This window comes from Pagrus pagrus, assembly GCF_965226575.1.
Source record: "Pagrus pagrus genome assembly, chromosome: 4".
Lineage (NCBI taxonomy): Eukaryota > Metazoa > Chordata > Actinopteri > Spariformes > Sparidae > Pagrus > Pagrus pagrus.
In genome coordinates, this window is record NC_140188.1 from 32,923,836 (window position 1) to 32,944,383 (window position 20,548).

Here is a 20,548-nt window from a genome sequence, read left to right on the forward strand (position 1 = left end):
CGTACAATCTATCTACACTTGGTATGTTCACATTTTGACAAAAAGAGGTTAAAACCTGTTTTCCTTCGCTCATATCTTCAGTGTCTTTGAATCTTTTTAGTTATTCATGAGGTAAATTTAGCCATTAAGTGTTTCCACAGGAAATTGTCGGCTCAGTGCTGCCAAGTGGTGAGTGATGGCTGCAGCCACATTAAATCACTGAGAAAATAAAGACTTGCAGCTCTAAAGCAATTAAAGAGAAAGTGTATTTAAATGAGAAAACAGTAAACATGTTGTGTTCCATCCAGTACAACCTCTAGGTGTCAAATATTGTCAGATGGCAATGATTTCTGTCAATGCTGTAAAAAAAAAGAATCCTCAACAGTGTCCAGAACATTTGGCATGATTAAAGGATGAATCGATGAACTGACGAATTAAGCGTCGGACACTGATATTCATCCATAACTGAACTAAATAAAAGAATGAAGAGATTGTAACTGTGGTGGAATGCATATGTGTTTGGCGGGTATACATCTGTGGTATTGATGTTGTTCTCGTTGTGTGTGTAATTCTTGTGGCTGTACAGAATGTGAAAATAATTATCCAGGAAAGGACAATAAAATCTATCTATCTATTCACTCTTGTTTTGAAATACAGTTTAAAGCGACTACAAGAACTTTTTTGCATGTTGATTCTGGTGGGTCATGGGAAAACAGACGATATGGGAGAAACAAAATGAACTTAGTTTTACTGCCGTCCCACCAGACTACAGAGAGCTTCTTTCCCTAAATTGTGAGACTCCTTAATTCGTCCTCAGTACTCTGCCATAAAACAGTTTTAATTGTATGACTTAGCATAACTGGACCAAGTTACAGGCATCAAGAATAACTATGATAATTTTTCAGAAATAGCCTGATGGTCATGTTTGTTTATGTTGGTCATATATAGGCTTCAATATTAAATTGAGACTGTTTCATTACCAGTTAAAACTTAAGACTTTCCCTGGTTGCCCATGTGAGGGACCTGTCTACATTTGCTACACTGGTTAGTTTAAGTCACATCTTAGTGTGTGAATTTTCTGCCTTCTCAGATGATCTGGCAGTTTTTCAGTTGTGATTTACTTCTAAGCCACTCTGTGTAACATATAAATACCTTAAAGATGTAGTTCGTACAATTTTGTTTTACTATTGCCACAGAGAATTTCTGAAAGGATAATAAACAAAAAAGACCATCACTGTTGTTTCTTCACACTGTTGATAACTTGTTCATCTTTTTGAATGTTTTAAACTAAAACTCTGGCCATAAGCTCCTTTAAATTAGCAACCAGATTTGTTACACTGTGTGAAGGCCAGACCTCCCACTTGGGATTGTGAATATAAAACTATACAGACATTAAAAGACCCTACCAGGAGTGTTTTAGGACGTATAGGAATAATTATCTCTGAATAATAATTTCTGATAAGGGATTTAAACATTGTTCTCCCATATTGGAAAATCATGAACCTATTAATATGGAATCTGGTGTACACAAGACATCTCTTTCATTCAAAAATCTCAGCGTATGTATACAGCAGGCTCCCAGTTTTCACATCACACTTTAAGTTACATATTGGTTCATGATGATGAAAACACATTTTGCCGGAGAGGTCAAAATAAACAAATAAATAGATAAAGTGAGTTAAAAAATGTGTTCAGTCATTTAATTATACTTTAAACTTAAGCTCATTCCCTGGTTAGCTCAGTGTCCATGTGATCTACCGTCATGATGAATGAACCACCAACCACCGTGCATATGGGTGTGTGGACAGAGAGAGAGAGAGAGAGAGAGAGAGAGAGAGAGAGAGAGAGAGAGAGAGAGATAACAGCTTTGCAGCCCAGTAGCCAACACTGTGTGGACCAGGTTGCAGAATTTCTACTTTAGAGGACCAAGCAGTCTCACTTGGCTTCCACACAGTTTTTTTTATCATGTCACAGTCCTGCTCTGATGTACTGAAGCCCCGCACTTCGAAGTCCTACCACCAGATATATATGCAAAGAATTCATGCTTCTGTTGAAGCACTGAGCTTTGATGCATAAGTTAGTGTTGGTTCCCTCATTTCTTTCTTAATGTATTCCAAATATGTGGATTATTCTCATTGGATTGTCCTTGGTGGGGTGTTAAACAACTCTCCACAAGTTAAATTTACCTTTCTTTTAAATCTGTGTTTAAATGTGTTGTTGAACAGTTCATTATGTTCACACAGTCGACCAGCTGATGAGGTTTATTGTCAAAGATGGGACCTATGATCTACAGAATGTACAGTGTGAATTCACATGGGTATTAAGAATGGATCAGCTTATAGCATCATGAAATGTAAACGTCTGACAGACAAATAATAATCTAAACATGAGGAAACTGGCCTTTCTTCAGTCTTCACTGACCTTTTAATCCAAAGCCTCTTGTCATACATGTGAGGACACATAAGCTGGTATTTCAGAGTTGGGTGCTATAAAAGCATTTTTTGTGTCTTGGAAATCTATGACATATTTCTGGTGCAATCCTCTTATGAAACCAAACATATTGTAGAAAGAAAAGAGTACATAATGGAACCATAATCTAACGCTGAATTTGCCATATAAGATGTATATCTCTCTACTGCTGGCCCATACACATCTGGCGATATATGTAATGATGACACTTTTATATTCTAATTGAAGCATTCTGTCTGGTCATGCCACCATGCTCAGGGTTTGAACTGGTTTGGACAACTGGACAATGTCAGAATGGTTCCATAGCCATTACATGCACAGAGACAACAGAGGGTATGTCTAAATACAAAGCTAAGCCTGACAGAGGTCACAAACACACACACACACTGCTGATTAGCATGTCACCTTGCTAGAACGTCAATCCATTTAAATGTCTAAACAATATGTCCACAGTCAGTAAGTCACTGAGATCACACTTTCAGTCAGACAGCCCAGTCACAGGATAAAATGTTGACAGTTTCCGCAAACCACTGATAGGTTCACATTTGTCCATGTCTATGTACCATAGTTACATTTCACGTTCACATAATATACAGTATAACATAATCATTTTTAACATGCGTTATGATTCAGATTCAGTGCCATGTAAAATACTGTATTTCCTTAATGCTGGGGAAAAAGTCCCACTGAAGCCAGTGTTTCTAACTGTCAAATGGTTAACATTCTTTCTCAAACCAAAAATGGGCTGTGGTTAATAGTCAGATGGTATAGCTTAAAATACCCCCTCCTTTTAAAGTTGAGAATGTCCATTTATTCATTGATTCACTCATCTACCAAAATACATTTGCACTGAAATATTTTTAAATGCTTACAGCAAATATTGGCATATGCAATGAATTTAGTTTAATTAATCACTAATAAGCTTGTAAATAATTACAAAAAATGTTTAAATCACTTGACAGCCCTAATATAGACTTTTCTTTTATTAACATTAATACTTGCCATTATGTAATTACTTGCATGTTGTATACTGTATGCTCCTGTATTTGATTCAAATCACACTGTTTTGTGTAGCCTTTCACAAATTATTTCTTGGCTCAGTAAAGGTCTGTGCCTCAGGAGTTGGAAACCACTGTCTTGAGGACAGATTTACTCAGGTAAAGGCAAATAACTGTCATTGTAAATAACACTACAATTGGAACAGAATCACTTGCAAGCATAATAAAGTGTAGAAAGTGAGTTGAGCATCAACTTACTTTGAAGACAGTCTGAGGGTTTTAAACCTGGAAATGGCTCTGAATGCTCACAAATTAGAAAATAATTTGTTGTTTTGTGGAAGACATTGTGATTTAACAAGCAGTAACACTGCTGTTGTGTTGAAGGTATTTACTTCCCATCAACAACTAGGGTATCTCTTGTGACTGCACATAGCGCTGTAGAAACCCCATCCACACAGTGAAGCCACTTGCTGCACACATTCTCCAACTCTGAACTAAAACAGCTTATTCCTGAATGTAGGCTTACCAGTGGCTGATGTTAGTAAGCCAGCCAAAAGCACACAACATGTAACAACACAGCTGGGATACACTAGGAAGCTAACTGCCTTCCCATTACTCCATCCTATAAAGGTACACTTTGAAAACCATTGTTTTTATTTAATATGACTCAAATCTGACTATTTTTAATATTAATACAATACATTTCAACAATAACTGAAATTATATCACACCGCTGTGACACATTTTTGTAGTTTAGTTATTTTAAAGGTGCACTATGTAGTTTTGTGGAAGAAATGTTAATCAGAAGAGAAAGATCTTCATTGACTGATTTTCTGTGCCTAAACAAACTAAATATACTATTTTACTTAGTTTATATGTGGCGGACCCTGACACCTTTCTAACCTCAACGTGTTCTGGGGACCTTATTTTCCTTTGAGAACAGCTTGTTTATTCAGTTATGGAAAAAATAATATTTATGAGTCTGTATCATTACATCATTAATATTGTAAATATATAAAGTCTGGGTTTAAATTTCTTCTACAAAACTACATAGTGCCCCTTAAAGTAAACCATTAGGCAGACAGGCAGATAGACAAACAGACGGATAGATGCTAGTCTGGCTCTTACCTGGACCTCCACTCCATAGCCCATATAGACAGTGATGATGTAACTGCAGTCCATGGTGGAGTGAAAAGCAGAGCTTGAATGAGGAGGAGCCTCTATGTATCCTTCTGGCCCGGTCAGATTCAGATGGCAGGGAACTGCAGGTACAAACAGCAGCAAACATTGGTATTCCTGATTCACAAACAGTTTACTAACATTTTGCATGAATGTACTAGTCAATGCATCTTCTATCATAATTTAAGTAATGGCAACAATGAACGTATCCTGAAACAGCACTGAGACCATGGGACAGCAGGAACTCTCACCACCTAGTTTAAGGAAAAACCATGACCATGATCTTTCTCTAATTTAACCAGATGATTTAAGCTGTTGCAATGGTTATATGTATGATTTTGGCAGGCACTGGCATACATTCTTATCAATACAGCTTGTTTGGCTGTACTCAGGCAAAAATGTCAACTTTGTACACAAAGTAGCTGATCATAATTATGGTCCAGATTGTGCCTGACTGTGATTGCAGTGCCTCTGTAGCAATTTTGCTGTACTCTATTTCATTCCTCCTGGTCTCCTGGTCTCCTCTGTCCTCTTGCCTGTGATGCAGAAATCGATCTGAGCATGCCCTCTTAAAGGATGTCTCAATTCCTGAAATGCATCTTGAGATGAGAGGAGCGAGGATGCAAAGGTATATCCACACCATGACATAAAAGAGGCGTGGCACTGGAATATACAAGCCATGGTGGGAGCAGGACTTAACAAATATTCCTGTGTATTCACAAATTGTATTAGTTCTTTGAGATCCATTGTGTAGCGCCTCATAAGGAGCTGTTCTAACCGCATCCCTCAATTACATTTTACCTTGATGTCACATTATGCCACATTGTGAACTGAATTAAGTTGAAATGGACACTGTTATGCCCATCTGACAGATCATAAAACACAGCGGTAGACTATATCAAAACAATGAACAGACGATGCAGCTGTGCCGCATGTCATATTTAATTGGTAGTCACACCTCCTCTATGTTAGTACTCAACACCGGAGCCCCCCAGGGCTGTGTGCTCAGCCCCCTCCTGTTCACACTGTACAGCCATGACTGCACTCCCAGACATCAAGAGAACTCTATTGTGAAGTATCAGGGTTGACACCACCATCATCTGCTGCATTATAAACAATGTTGAGAGTTCATCTTGGTCATCACACATCACCACAGTGGTTAAAAAAGCACAGAAGAGGCTCTACATCCTACTGGTCAATTTTTTACAGCGGAGCAACAGGAAGCATGTTGACTGGAAACTTCACAAACTGGCATGGTTCAGGCTGGGCCCAGGACAGGAAGGCTCTGCAGCGGGTGATTAAAACAACCCAGAACATCACTGGTACCATCTACTGAGCATCAGTGACATCAGTGAAATGAGATGTCTTCACAGAGCCCAAAGATACTAAAAGACAACACCCACCGAGCCACAGTCTGTTCACCCTGCTGCCATCTGGAAAAAGATACAGAAGTATCTGCTGCCATACCACCAGACTATGCTTCATTCCCCCGGCTGTGAGACTCCTCAGTTCATCATCAACACTTAATTTTCCATAATAGATGTAGCACAAAGGACTCAAACATTGTTTCATTTTTTAAACCCTTATGATTTGAAAAATGACGATACATTTAGCTTGTACCTTGTAATTGACATTACTTTGACATCTCATTTTGTTAAATTCCTGTTGCCTCCTCTCTCCTTGTGTCTCTTCCTTGCCTCCTCTGCTCATATCTCAGGTGGGAGGAACTAAGACATGAGGAGAGGAGGCAAGGAAAGGAGTCTCACCAACTGGGAAATAAGATTAGTTGTTATTTTTTCCTTTTCAGAGGAAGGGTTCGTCTGTAGTTTTTTGACAGGTAACTTGGGACGACAGCAAGAGGTAGAATCAGATGATCTGTACTTTGTTGGCTGGATTTTTCTTTTGAATGATGTGGTCACCCTGTACAGATGTTGTACGTTGCTGAGACTCGAAAGCAATGTAAGCCAGACCACATGGCATTCTGACTGTTTGTTCTGCATGTATTAACACTGGAATGAGGGTAAGTTTTCTCTGATTCATATCAGATATCCACACAGCGATCACACATCATGTGCCAGATGTGAATGGGATATCGGAAAAGCCAAGATGAGCAAACCTGCATACATCAGTGTAATTTTATTGCACATTCTGTACAAGTACAGACTGTGCTATGAACACACATATACACTATCTGACTTTGTTTCAAGGTTTCTGCCTCTCCTGCTTCCTTTCTGAATAGCTCAGCCCTATGATGACAGAATATTTCCTGGTGGCCTTCTGGGGTTTCTGCTCCACCACCTTCATCCCTCCCTCTCTCGGAGCTAAAAAGTAAACTTTCGCTCAAGTGCTTCCTTATGAAGAAGAACATCCTCTCTATGTCCCCTCAGCACTTCACCTTAGGCAGTGTCCACTCCAACATTATTACTGCACTACAGTGTTGTCATTCACCCTGTGCCTGGATATACAGTATGTGCCACACTGGGATTTTGTGTACAGTACAGGCTGTCTGTGCTTTGACCTGCCATCACCGTGCACACGGATGAGCTGATTAATCTAGCTGCTTCCATCTTGCTCCTAGAGTCCACCAAGAAATCACACCCCTGATGTGTATTTTCTTCATGACAATCTCAGGGTGCTGTGGTCCCTGTTTGGACCACGTGATGAAGGGTTAGTGATGCACTGATGCTGCTGTAATTTATTTCAGCCCCATGGCTGTGTGATCGTGAGATGCAAATACAGAGGATATTAGCTGAGGGTGTGAGGACAGTATGGGTGCACTCTAAAGTAAAAAAAACATCCTTTGGTTAAGTCTCAAAAGAGAGAGGACTGCTGTGGCATAAGTCAGAAAATGTTGAGATGTATCTCTGTTTTGAAGGATTCTAATTGATTAATATTTAGAAAATTCAATTTTATTTTATGAGTTACATTAGTTTCAAATAGAGGTAATTATATACGATTTTCAAATATGTTTTGTTCTTTAGAAAAGTAATAATCTTGTTAATTCGTTATGGTTCAATGTTACCAACAATATACCTGGTGCGCATGCAATCTAATGCATTTGTTGTTTGCTGTCTAATGCAACGAGCTGATATCATTTATTTATGTCACATTGTGAACTGAATTAAGTTGTAATGGACACTGTTATTCTCTTCTGACAGATTCTAAAAATACAGCAAATGCCAAAATAGTTTCAGTTTAGTGGTTTTCTGTTTTTTATCCTCATGTGTCATGTTTTCTTTTATATATTTCCTTAGTGATTTTCCTCTTTTTTCTGACTGCACTACTTAGTTTCAGCTGTCCTTCATTAGTCTTCCCTCCCTAGAGTATTAAAAGTATGTGGATGTGTTTGAACTTGCCTACTTATACTACTATTGCATACTATTCTCACTTAGTATGACGTCAAGTTGAGTAAGTAGTGTGTTTCAAGATTTTGTGTACGCAAGAAATACCCAGAGTGTATACGACATTGGCAGAATTTCTGAGTATGCTGTTGTCAATCCAAAACAGTGATTCTAGATTTTACTGTGACACACATCCACCAATCTGTGATTTAGCCCAAAGACAGCCTTAGTCTAAATTCTGACAGTGTCAGAAATGTAGGACTAAATTCCCAGAGAAAAATGGAATACAACATGAAATGAGATCATTTATAATGGCCAACATTGTAAATTCAGCACCACAGCATTTTTTAAATGTTTTATTTATTTGATCAAGACGAGGGGTATAGATGAAATGTTTTGCTTAACTGCAAACAAACTGGCAGACAACTACTAACTAAGGGGGTATTCCACTGAGTTAACACATGTGGATCAGTTTAGTCATAGTTAGTTTTACTCAATGAAAACAGTTGAATAGCCTACTATCAAGTCTGAGTGAAGCCATCAGAGCTTTCTTGAATCCAACTTAAAACATATTTTCAAAAAACAGCCTGTGTGTACGAACTGGACGTTGAATGATGTGAGCATTTAAAGGCCTCTAGTGTAGAATGTACAGTATGTTAAGCACAAGAAAATAGTGCAAGTAAATTCTTTAACTAATTGAGATAAGTGAGCCTTGGAAAAATAATATCTTAAAAATCTGACTTGGTGGAAATAACTGAATAAAAATGGATGGAATGGAATGAATGGATTTTATGGAATTAAAAAAATAAAAAAAGGCAAATCATTCTACATGTGCCTGGTGACATGTAAAAGTAAAACACCTTTGTGAACCAGGTATTTCAGTATAACACAAAACATACAGTATATGTCAAAATGTTATGCTAAAATTATTTATTGTTATTATCATTATATTTATAATACCAAAAAACATGTTAGTCTATGTTCAATATATAATATTGTTGTTAGGGAGCTGTTTTTAAATGATTTCATATTTTGATCCAACCACATTCATAAACCGACATGAACTAGTTATTGGGGGTATTGTTCATATTGGAATTAATCAGTCCAATACAATCAAACTTTATTATTCAATTTCACTGACTCCAGTCACAACAAATCCTAACTGTCACACCCCTCAACCCACACACACACACGCACATGCACATACACACACAAAAGCACTGACAAAAGCACATACGTAGTATTTCTCTATAAATATTTTCAAATCATCGGAAGGCATATAATTATCATGCTATATGGTTTATCAAAAAAAACAGTGAGTCTTTGTTCACCTGGACTCTGCATTGTGGTGATGATGGTGGTGGTGGTGATGGTGGTGGTGGTGGTTGTCTCCTCTTCATCGCTGCTGGCCGCCACATTCTGCTTGAGGACAGGCTGATCTGGCCTCACTTCATCTTTCTCCCTCAGAGTAGAAGCAGCAGAGGGGATGATGGCGGCATGTTCTGGATCTTTTAGCACCGCACCAGTGACTGTAACGGGGGTGTTAGAAAGAGAAGTGGCAGCTAATGCATGCATTACAAGGGTTGTTTGCATGTTGGAGCTTTCAGCACTCTCATCTGAAGCCCTTTTATCACCATTATCCAGTGGTGTCCTGGTTGGTGAGGTGGAGAACGTGGGCTGAGCGCTGGGGTGAGAGCTGGATCCCCCGCTGTCTTCGAAGTATTTCGGCTGACTGTGAGGCCCAAGCGTGGCCGGGTGTTGGAGGGGATTCCTGTAGAGGGGGTGGTGGTTTGGGACGTGGACAGGTGGGGCGGTGGTGACCATGGGGAGCCTCCTGCCTGTGTCCTGGGTGGTGGGGTACAGGCTGGCCCCGCTCTCCAGAGGGCCCCCTGGGGTGATAGAAAGATCATCCTCAGAGTCAGAGGCTGAAAGAGAATGAAAGAGAATAATAGATGTGAGTTGGATGGAACACTGATTCATACCAGAGACTCAATCATCACTTGGCTGTGCAGGTGTAGAGGTTTCTGGCTTCACTTCTCTGCTCTGGCTCCATCACAGCCATTTAACACACTGCCAATCCCATTTTCAATTGGTTCGTGATGGAGCATGGTGCTACAGCAAGCAACCAGCCGGTGTTATAACACATCTCACCAACACAGGCCAAGACGCCTTCAAGCCAAAAAACATCAAGAGTACAAGCAGCCTTAATCTACCAGTAACTCACAGATTTCTCATGCCACTTTTTTACTCTGCAATCAAAACAGTAATTATTTTCCTTTATTTCTTTTCTTTTTGACTTTGGCAATAATTTAAAAAATGTTACTTTTTATAGGAAACTAAATTACACACAAATTATTATATGTGTCAAGTTGCATAATATTGTTAACACATATTTAACATATTAATGTAAAAATAAAAATGTCAAAAATCAGATGGTGATCATTCGCCTTCCCATCTACTGTTTTGTGTTACAGGATATTTCAATTTCAATTCCTTCCGGTGATGGTAGGATTTTTCACATTTTTCTATGAATGGCAGTGTTTGGTTTTTCCTATAACAGGAAAAAATTTCCAACATGGCCAATTGATTTGCTTGTTGTATGTTCAAGGACCATTTTGGAAATAATACATGAGGCTTTTCCTTGATGATTTTGATATGTACAGTATAACTACTGCAGGTGGCGCAGAGTTATGCTGTAATTTTTATCATCAAATGTCTGAAGTAGTCAGGGCCAGTTGAAGGTTTAAACAAGCAAGTGCATGTCTAGGCCCAAGAGACCATCCTTTTCACCCACTGTGTATATGGAAGCATCCCGTTGCCTTTACAGGGAAAACCTGGTATTTAACCTGGTATGTATTAAAAAAGCTTGAGCCCTTGAACTTTCTTCCACCATGTTGGCTGGTGTTAATTGGCTTATTGTTATTATTTTTTTATAAATATAATGATTGAAAGATACACAAATTATTGAAACTCTGCTATGCCTTGCAACGTCATTAACTGAGCTTTGGGAAGTTTTCATTGGTTTGGGATCTTGTGTGTGGACTGCCTGAACTTACCAGCACCGAGTAAAGTGACTCAGCTGGGAGTGTTTGTCATGCATATCAGCATGCAATTAAATACCATATCGCTATGGCTTTTGTTGAAGGAGGTCTTCCAGAGTAAGTGATGTACGCTTTGGTGATGTGTACTGTGCCTCTTGGCATTGATGATTGGGCCTTGGCATACACCTTTCCAAAATCACATGAATGCCTTTTTGAATGTTATAAGTGCTATTTCACACAGATACTATAGGCTCCAGACAGTAGAACTGTCAAAAATAGCCCAATCAAACATCTCCAAAATCATTTGAATTTGAGTGTGTACTGGGTTAGATTAAGGGCATACCAATATCTGCCTGTATGACAGCCATCTGAAGGCAACAGGGCCGGTGTGTCATTCTATCTCATTTGAGGAAATGGTGCACATATTCAAAGCAATGCACAGTTATGCACATGTTATCTAGAGTGGATAATTCAAAGATATGCCACAAGCACCAGGCTCTTGCAGGAGAACAAAGTCATCTCTGGTTTTGTCCACACAAAGATGGTTGGTTAAAAATGTCAGAGAGGAACTGCCTGTGTCCTCTCCTTTCTAACAGTTTTTCTTCTAAAAGTCGCTCCTGAAGGTTTTATTTTGAACAGATAAGGGCTCGTGGCTGTGATAAATACATTGTGGTAGAGCAGAAACTTGGCTGTAATGGTTTTGGTTAAATCAGATAGTAGTGGATGGGAAACAAGTGTGGGGTTTTTTAACTCAATTTTCCACATTTCTCTGTGGAAATCCAAATAATAGTTTAGCCTTAGGTCAGAATTATAAGAAGTTTTCAGTCAAAACCATCATGAAGAGCTTAAAATCCTGTTATTGCTGTTACTGCTTAATTTTTGCTAACTGAATGGTATATAGTTGAGATTCCATTAATTATTAATTTTTATTAAACTGTTCAAGGAAAATAAATTAGCCTACATGTAAACCAACAAAACAATGGAACTCGATGGAACTTGTAACTTCACTGTAATTATATGAATGACTAAAAAAACATTTTGATGATCCAACTTTCACCATCATAGACATAAATTCAACCCAGAAAGAAACATACCAAGCCACATGTTACATAGATACACAGATGAATATGAATAAAAATATGTTGCTGGTAAAAAAACGTTTTCATTTGTATTTAAGAGAACTAATAAAGCATATTTTCAATTATTCATTGTGATCATCTGCTGGTTTCATGCACAGAAAGAAAAGCTTCAGAGATAGAGAGAGAGATAGAGAGAGAGAGAGAGGGACAGCAGGGGTATATTGACATGTTTGCCTCATAGTAAAAATAATTTGCAGCACTAAAAAGTTTGTCCAGTAGAAAGTTCTCCAACCCCATTATTTTTAACACTGATGTCAGGTGGGAAAGCACAGCACACATATTGTTCTCCCCTAAAATCTGTATTTTATCAGCATAAAAAGGCTGTTGTATGTACTCAGTCTATTTGGATGTCATTAAATTGCATCCTTCCTAATTTTCCGACTGGTCTCACAACTGAACAGTGATGGAATTTAATGAAAATGTTAAATTTGTGGTTTCTTCAAGGAATAAAGTGTTTGAACATGGCACAGAAGTGGAGCACTATGGTGGGGTGGGAATAGAACATTTTAATGTTGTCAGGCACTCACATAGCAGCTTCAGTATTTTGCTTAGAGGAATATGTACCATGTTAGCAACTGGAATAATAAAAAAAATTTTTTGCAAAAAAGATTTTGGCAAGGACCCACCTGCAACAATTATAAACAAAAAATAAGGAACCACATTAAGGCACTTTTCATTTCAGTCTACATTATACTTTTGATTTGAAATGAATCAAACTACCATAAACTAATTGTCACAAAGTGAACCAGGGGACTTTAGGGCCTTGATGGTCCCAAGGAAGATTCTCACTTTAGATGAGAATCCAACCTTGAAAGCTTTGCAGTAGTGCAGAGCTAAAGAATTTTCCTTTCCATGAAACAGCTCACCATAGCATCATGCAATAACCTATTGTTGAAAACTGATGTGGTGGAATTGCACTGGATTATGAATTATCCTGCACTAAACAAAAATTCATTATTTTACTGATTTAGTCTTGAATTCAGCTGCCTGCTGCAAAACTGGAATAACTGACCAGAGTTCTACTATAATTAGATTTTGCTGCTGTGTGTTTATTTGCATTACAAGCCACAGGAGTGCACGTATGCACATTATGAGTGTAAATACAATTCTGTGCTGCCAAACAACGCTGTTTCTTTACTTTGAAAAGGGGGGCATCACATTTCAAACAGTAGCTTTCACAAACTGTGTCATTTATTTATCTCTCTTGAAATGTAAGTTTTATTTCACAGAGCTGTAGTGATTTTGACAGCAGAAAGTATAACTTCATAGCCAGAAAATAAATCTGAAATTCAGTCATCCTCTTTATCTCTCCCCGTTCACTGCTCTGCTTCACTCTGACATCAAGGCAGAGAGAACCTGTCTCATACTTCTGGCTGGAGACAGGAACATTCACTCACATAGCTCTGCACTCTGCACTCTGCAAAGTTATTCCATCTTTCAAAGCTGAATTTTAGCCATATTTCCTCTCAAAACGTCTTTCTGTGGAGCAGTGCATTAGTGCTTTTACACCCAAGTGCCGAGCAGCACAACCCAAACAATTCTCACATCATTGGCTTCTACCCTCCCTATCCCCCTTGCAATAAGACTTAATATTCATTCCTGAGGAGATTTGATGAGCCGCTATAATTCTCCCAGTGTAATGATCAGCGCTCCCCTCCCAAGTGCACCTGTGAGATCTAATCTGAGACCCCTTCAGGAGGCTATCATCCACTGAGGGAAGTCTTATGTTTCTTTAACAATGCTTCATTTCCACCATAATAGCTCCCTCTCTCTGCTGGCTAATAGCTATCTGCCTCAAACAATCAGGGTTTATTGTAGCTGTGTCACTTTCTAGCCAGCACCTCACTTCTTCAAATGCTCACAGCTCTTTGAGCAGAATCAGACACACTGGCATCAAAATCTACAAGAAAAACTGTGAAAGACACAAAATTCCAAAGGACTGACTGGAGGTCTGGCATCAACCTGCTGCTACAATGTGTGAAAGGTAAGGTACACTCTATGGGTGAGCAGTGTGTTTTGTCAGTTGCTATGGCTCACAGTAAATCAGATTCACGCATGAAACATGACAGATGATGCAAGGGGAGACAGCATTAAAAATGTACTATCATTCATGACATTTAAAAAAAAAAAAATCATTAATTTATTTATTTTTTGATGGTCAAGGGCAGTCCAGTCACCAGAATAAAATTGTAGTCGTTAACATTTCTCAGATCAGAAAACACAAATATGAATTGTTGCACAACAGTGATTGGTAAAGATTTTAGAGGACACTGACTTAAGTTTTGTTGTCCTAGTGATAGGAAGGTCAGATCAGAAAACTCTATGTTTTGCAATTTTTAGTTTGGAGGATGTGTGGCAGTCTTCAAATTAAAAAATGTTAAACTCTCTGTCTACCTATGGAATTAGAAATTACTGTAGGAGCATCACGTAGATTTATTCAGTCAAATTTAGAGGAGTCAGTTTCTTAAACAACATAAAATTGTCATTTGCTTTTCATTTACATTTTGGGTTCCACTCACATTCCATTTATTTAAAAAAAAGGGTTAATAGTGTTGAAAAATTACATTTTGCAAGTTTAACTTAATTTGGTTACGTTTCTCAGCCATATTACATTATCAACAATCAACCTAATGTAAAAATATTCATATTTGAGTGAAATAAGGGTAAGGACATCCAGAAATATATCTCTACACATAAATGGAATAAATAAAGAGGATAAAATCACTCATCCACATGTTAGACTAGCGTGACTGGTGTGAAAATGTACCTGTATGACGCTTTAACCCAAATCAAGACTCAACAACACTCAGTTTCTAAGCAAGAAACCATGAACAGCCACACTCGAAGGTGGTGTGAAAGCCTACAGTCCAAGCCTCCTCCTGCTCTGCTTTCCAGATCCCCCAGAAGAGTCTTTTACGTGTCTGTCACCTCAGTATGTGATTTGTATCATATGTATTTTATGTAATGGAGGTAACAGCCCTCATTGTCAGACAGTCTTCCCTCAAAAAAGCATATTAGCTGGGAGTAAGGATGGAAAACCTTAACCTGTGGTAATATATCAGGGATCAACCAATTATCAATCTGACTGACAGCATTTTTCAGATTATTCCAATTGTTTTTGTTTTTATCAGATTGACAATAAAATACATTAATTTACAAATGTACTACTTTGGCTCTAGTGCAGTCGCCTCTCTATGTCTGTGGTCACCACTGATTGGTCGGTTACTTGTCATGAGGCAGAGCCATCACTGAGGAACAAAAATATATTTATACCGTGGCCAACAAGGGCAAACGCACTGCAGCATAACAAAACACATGCAAATACACAATATACATGCAAATAAGAAAACATGTTCATCAATTTGACATCACAAATGCACAGCTTTCAGAAAACTTGTCATCATGTTAACTGCAGTTCATTGTTTAATACTTCATGTTCCTCTGAACAGAAATACTCAGACCTGATGGTGTTTAGCTCCACTGTAAGCTAATTCTTTGGTATTTGGCTGCTTAAAGCTAACCTCTTGCAAATTTCTAAACGGATTTTCATTGCCCTCTTGGTTTAACCAGTGCATATGCACCACATATTGCTATGATGACGGTGCATGTAGATGCTGCGTCCAGTAGTTCCTTTAAACATTTTTGGTATATTTTTCTAGTATTTCTCCGTTTCCCCTTCTAATGAAGCACGCTTTGCCCACGACAGAGATACACTCACCAACATCGGAAAAGGAAGTGTGGGATTTAGATTAAGTGCAGCATATCGCAAGACTATCTTCTCCAGTGGCATCTGCCGAGCAGCCAGCCAGACCCACGCGACAAAACATCATTGAAAACAGTGCAAGCATCCCAGGAAGAGAGGAAAGAGAGCTGGAATCAGAGCTAAACTGACCCAACTTGGACCTAAAGCTATCCCACTACCAAACCTTCATCTGGCTCATGTCAGGTCGCAGGAAGATAAAGTGGATGAGGTGCAACTCAGGCTCACTGAGCAACAAGAAATCAGAAACTACTTCTACCCATATCTTTACCAAGACATGGTTAAACCCTAACATCCCAGATCAAGCTATTGCACTGGATTTGTGGACCTTGTTCAGGGCCGACAGGACACAGGACTCTGGTAAGTAGAGAGGAGGAGGGCTCTGTGTCAATATAAATAATGCTCAGTGCTAAAACGCTGTCAGAGAGGATGGACAGTGTTCCCCAGATGTTGAAAGCACATCCACATTCCTACCAGAGTTAGAAATAACCTTGACCATGTTTCTACTAATATTCCTGGCAGCTACAAAGCCCTCCCACATCCTCACTTTGGCCTATCAGATCATATTTCCCTGCATCTTCTGCCTACTTACTCACAGTTAAAGAGAGGTCAAACCATCAGTTAAAGTGTGGACAGATGAAGCTATAGCAGCCCTACAGGCCTGTTTTGAGTGCACAGACTGGCAAATGTTCAGAGATGTTGCCACTCAGGATAACAACATCAGTCTTGAGGAATATACATCTTCAGTAACATCATATATCAGCAAATGTGTTGCTGATGTGGTGATCACAAAGACAGTAAGGTCGTTCCCCAAACAGAAGGCCTGGATGAATGTAGAGGTGAGGGCAGTAGACATCAGCTGGCACGGTTCAGGCTCAGTTCAGTACAGGAAGGTTCTGCAGTAGCTGATTAAAACTGCCCAGAACAGCATTGGTACCCATCTAGAGAGCATCAGTGATATTGGTGACATGTCTATACAGAAAGACAACACCCACCCCAGCCGCAGTCTGTTCACCCTGCTGCCATCTGGAAAAAGATACAGAAGTATCCGCTTCCCTCAGTCCCTCCTATAAGTAACTTGTCAGCTAGGCGCCAGTCTTCTTTAATCTCAGCCCTGCAGCAAGTCCCAGAAGACAACGGTACCACGGTCACTCCAGAAACCCTGCTCACCGCATCCTCCGGCCAAGAAAACAGGACTCCCAAATACCAGCATCCAACCATGCGTTCCACTCGAGGTAGACCAGCACACAATTCAATTGGGACATTGTGTGTTTTCCAAATCGCATGCTCTTCCTTTTGCAATTAGTACGTAATGCAGCGGCCCCTACAAGTACATACTGTTGCATGCAGTATGCATACAACTGGGACATTGGGTGTTTTCCGAATTGCATACTTTTCTTTTTACTATTATAATTAACTAACGTACAAACTTTCTCTCTTATATCTCTTGCAGCCTTAGCAGGAAAATTTAGAGTACAAAGAAGTGTAGTGTAGTACCGACCCTTAAATGCGCTGTCATCCGTCGTTTATCATTCTGTCAACTTAACTGACATCTTTCAGGGAGCCATTAAATGTATATACTCTCTTGGCTTCGTTTGTATTTGCGTGACACACGGTGATGTACATGATATATCTTCCACTGCACAGAGGATGGGTGGGTCCGAATATCCAGAAAAGCACGCTGGCTTGCATATTGCAAAATAAAGAAAGACGATATGTAGTAGGACATCATAGTATTTTTGCATACTGCATTTCACATACTTCGGGGTATGGTAGTATGGGTAGTGGAACGCAGGGAGTCTCTCATTTTTGTTGCCAGTTCCTCCCCCTGCTACCTCTTCGCAACAGACTTTGCTAATGTCTAGTGGTGCTAGGTTGGCAGGTCCTCTCACCACTACCTCCTCCATAACAACCTCTGTCCCTCTCCACTGGCACCGGGCTGCCAGTCCTCCTCCCCTTCATCTCTCCTCTACAACAACCTCTCCCACTTCTTACTGCCACCGGGTTGGCACTTGCACCTAGCAGCTCATGCTGCTCCATCTACAATTCTTCCATACACACCTATCTCATCAACAAGGAACATTCGGTTTTCCTTGGCTTCAGAGATCCATCTAGCAACCTCCTTCTCAACCCTCTCCCATCTCGGCATTCCTTCAATAACAAATCCTCACCAGTGAATACATCAACCTAGCTGAACTACTCCTTCCCTTCCATGACCAACCTTCTCAACCAAGACTGATTGACAGCCACAAAGGCATACTCATTATGCATGCTAAACTCCCAACTCATTCTAAAGAGCTCACAGTCTTAGAGGTTTCTCTCTATATAGAGATATTGGCCGCGTTTCCCAGATTCGTTAAGAAGCTCTTAAGTGCTAAGATCTTCTTAGGAGCGCTCTTAAGAACGCTGTGAAAGAAGGATGTGTTTCCCAGAGTCGCTCTTAGCTTAAGAAGATCTTTCACTAAGAAGGAAATGTAAGATCGAGCTGACCCACTCTTAACAGCCTTCTTAGCGACCAAATGCTCAGTGATCAAGCGCGTCAGGGAAATTTATATCCTCCACTTTGCGAAATAATAAAACAATGCTCAGTGTTGAAATGCGCTCATAGCTGCGGGCCACTGGCGCAAGAAAAAAGAAATAAGAAAATGGTAGATGAAAAAAAAACTTTTTATTGAATTACACGTTTAACTTTTCCGCAACATCTGCATATATGAGTTTATAGTACTACACATAAAAAAAACAACAACCCTGTGGCATTTCACAGATATCAAGGGAACAGATGTATTAAACTCAGCTGAACCTCATCCAGAGAGGCTTCCCCTGCTACTCTGCGTTGCCAAAGTCTGCGCGTGTGAGAAACCATGGCTGCAATACAGCACATTCTCGCTGCGAACCAACAGCGTCGCCGTGCGCGAAGCCAGACGGTTTACATAAATGCATACGTGCGTCAGCACTTCTCCCCTCTGGACGTGCTGTCAGACCGGGCTGTCCAGGCAAAGTACCGGCTGCCCCGTGCGGAGATCCAACGGCCGTTGGATCTCTTTGCCTGGACAGCCCGGTCTGACAGCGCGCGCACACACACACGCACTTATGCGCTGATAAAGAGGTGGGTGATCGATCTGCCTGGCATCGATTGATTCAGCACAGCAGCAGCGCGGTGGACAGCTCCCACTAAGAGCTTCTTAGGAAGCTTCTTTGGCTTGATCTTAAGGTTCTCCTAAGAAGGCAGTTAAGAACGCATCTGGGAAACACCCGTATCTTAGTGCCCCTTCTTAGCCGAACCCTTCTTAAGAGCCTTCTTAAGTCCTTATAACGATCGAATCTGGGAAACGCGGCCATTTTCTGTCCAGCTTACCCAGCTCATGGATAGAAGTTTGATGACTACCTGACTCTGATCCATGAACTGAACAGGTTTCTATCACATTCAGTTCACCTCCAATGCAGCAGCACAGCTTCAACAATTCAGGACACCTACTCAGGGTGCTTCAAGTTTCATCTGCCACCTGCATGTCGCCACTGCACAAACCATCCCCCTCAAAAAAAGAAATAAAAAAACTCAAGCCGAATTTCTACCTTTACTCTACACCCTAGTGGCCACTATCGACCTCCCTATCTCCACAAACCAACCAACCACTAATTAACTATGTCCGCTTCGATGCTCATCAACATCCCAGCACTGGGAAATTCAATAACATAAATCTTCCCATTAACAGCTTCTCCTTACATAATAGAAAATGAATGTCTACATGAAACAAATAATTGTATCAGAGTGTATCTTATTGTACCCAAATGGGATCGATTCCAAATCATACCGTATCAGAATCGAATCGTATGGAATGATTACATAATAAAAAGAATCTTCCCTGAATCATATCATAGCCCATGTATCTAGATACATATTGGATCGTATTGTAGCCCATGTATCTAGATACATATCAAATTGTCTTAAAAGGGAGAGATGCACTGGAAACACATTCTTGCAAACTGCAACGGCATCACCTTCTTCTAAGAAGACCAACTGTCTAACCCACACAACATTCAGCTCTTCACTGATAGTGCCCCTTCTGCCGATTTTGGGGTTTCTACAGCCAATGGTGGTTCTAAGCCATATGGGCACCCAAGTTCTCGTGTTCTTTCAAAAACCTCTTCAACCATCTTCATCAGTTTTCGAAAATCAATCATTCTAATCGCCGCTCTCCTGTGGGGACACAAATGGTCATGAAAATCCATTCCTGTTCACTTTGATAACATCAACTCTCGTTCCGCTGTTTCAATACCCTACATTATAGCCACCTACCTCACCATCTAGCCCATACTCCGGACTCGACATTCCTATTGGCCTCCTTTGGTTTCCTTCGGTGCTCAGAGTTCACCACACCGCCTGCTTAATTCAATCCTCATCTCCATCCCTATGTGTCTGACCTTCACTGCATCTCAGAAGACTGCCTGGTCTACACATTCGATCTAGCAAAACCAACCAAACTGGCAATGCAATTCTCGTAATGTACTTCAAACTAGACACGCACCTAAGCCTATATGAGTCACTCGCACATCATATGCAATTCAGAAAATCTCAAAATGCTTCTTTTTGCAGCAACTCGGTCATCACATAATCTGGCAAAGTGGCTACCCAATCCTAGTC

General features: G+C 40.0%; 1 protein-coding gene across 1 annotated transcript in view; it reads right to left on the reverse strand.

The window, feature by feature from the left end:
• The window catches only part of sez6b (seizure related 6 homolog b), a 259,161-nt gene that overhangs the window by 147,931 nt on the left and 90,682 nt on the right, over nt 1-20,548 (reverse strand). Inside the window, exons 2-3 of the mRNA XM_084350932.1 lie at nt 9,298-9,891; nt 4,575-4,708 (exon numbers count right to left, since the gene is read on the reverse strand). Of these exons, the coding sequence (XP_084207058.1) occupies nt 4,575-4,708; nt 9,298-9,891 (728 nt within the window). The remainder of the gene's footprint in view (nt 1-4,574; nt 4,709-9,297; nt 9,892-20,548) is intronic.